Genomic DNA, 1,287 nt, shown 5'->3' with positions numbered 1-1,287 from the left:
AGCAATTACTGCCGCGTATTTCTGGCACGCACCAAGGACCAAGCGGCGAAAAGGTTCAGGGAATTCTTAGTGCGCTTTGAGAAGCGCTTCGACTGTAGCATTCATGTGCTACGCACAGATAGGGGTGGTGAATATTGGAACGTTGAATTGTTCTGCAAGTCCGCCGGCGTGTCACGGCAGGGAAGCAAAGCAAGATCTCAAGCATCAAATGAGCAGAGCGCATGCATCGAACGGTTCTAAATATGGCCCGCTCTATGATTTTTGCAAGCAAGCTCCCGCTGAATATCTGGGGAGATGCGGTGAAATTGTCAGCGTACATATTGAATCGCAGTCCCACAAGCTCGAACGTCAACCAAGCATTACCAATCGAGGTGCTAACAAGTCAAGCACCCGATTTTCGTGCTATTGTTACTTTTGGTCGGTGTGCACAGTGTACCGTGATCCGAAGAAGAACTCCTTAGCACATCGGGCGCAAATTGGTATTTTCGTGGGTCGCAGCGGCGAAACCAAAGGATATCGTGTGTTCATACGAACGACCAATGTCGTGATCGTGACTCAACACGTCAAGAATATTAAGGCACCCTCCGACAAGTTCAGAGAGCAGCTACTCAACGAAGCAGGAGCTGAGGTGGAGACATCTTCGATTGTCCCCGACGTAGCTAAAACAAAGGGGACGGCTAATTAGAATCGTGGGTACGTGCATCTCATGCCACACGAGGGGCTGCCAAGCGAGCGGCACTAGACAGTAAACACGTGACAAATGATGTATCAGCTGTGATGCAAATTTACGAGGCCAATGCCAAGACTCACGCAAAGGCAATGCGCAGCACGAAAGCTGAAGGATGGAGAAAGGCAATGCTCGAGGAGATCATCGCTCTCCAAAACAATGGTGTCTGGAATGTGATCAAGCGACTGGCTGGGGCCAACATGCTGCACAGTAAATGGGTATTCAAGACCAAAACTGATGCGAATGGCGCGGTGGAGAGCCTCAAGGCGCGGCTAGTTGCGTGCGGGAACGAGCAAGTTTTCGGCATCGATTATGTCCTCACCTTCGCTGCGGTCATGGATTTGTCGACAGTAAAGGTAATCCTAGGCCTTGTAGCGACGTGGGTGGTGCCGGCAAAGCATGGTGACATTCCGAGCGCCTACGTCAAAGCCGACAAGGAGAAGGACCTTGAGATTCTGCTCCATGTGCCTGGCGGTATGGACGTCTAGGATGAACAACTAAAGAAGCTTGGTGCGACCAACGCAAGCGAAGTCGCGCTTGAGCTAAAGAAGAGCCTGTAC

General features: G+C 51.1%; 1 protein-coding gene across 1 annotated transcript; it reads left to right on the top strand.

The window, feature by feature from the left end:
* Window positions 1-777: 777 nt before the first annotated feature.
* On the top strand, window positions 778-1,215 carry PHALS_06222 (FOG: Transposon-encoded proteins with TYA, reverse transcriptase, integrase domains in various combinations; the record flags this gene model as incomplete). The annotated part of the gene is made up of 1 exon (XM_024719471.1): window positions 778-1,215. One exon carries the CDS (start codon window positions 778-780, stop codon window positions 1,213-1,215), a length of 438 nt encoding a protein of 145 aa, XP_024584766.1.
* Window positions 1,216-1,287: the final 72 nt, after the last annotated feature.

Source organism: Plasmopara halstedii, assembly GCF_900000015.1.
Source record: "Plasmopara halstedii genome assembly, contig: Scaffold_2956, whole genome shotgun sequence".
NCBI lineage: Eukaryota > Oomycota > Peronosporomycetes > Peronosporales > Peronosporaceae > Plasmopara > Plasmopara halstedii.
This window is presented reverse-complemented; position numbering and strand designations above follow the sequence as displayed.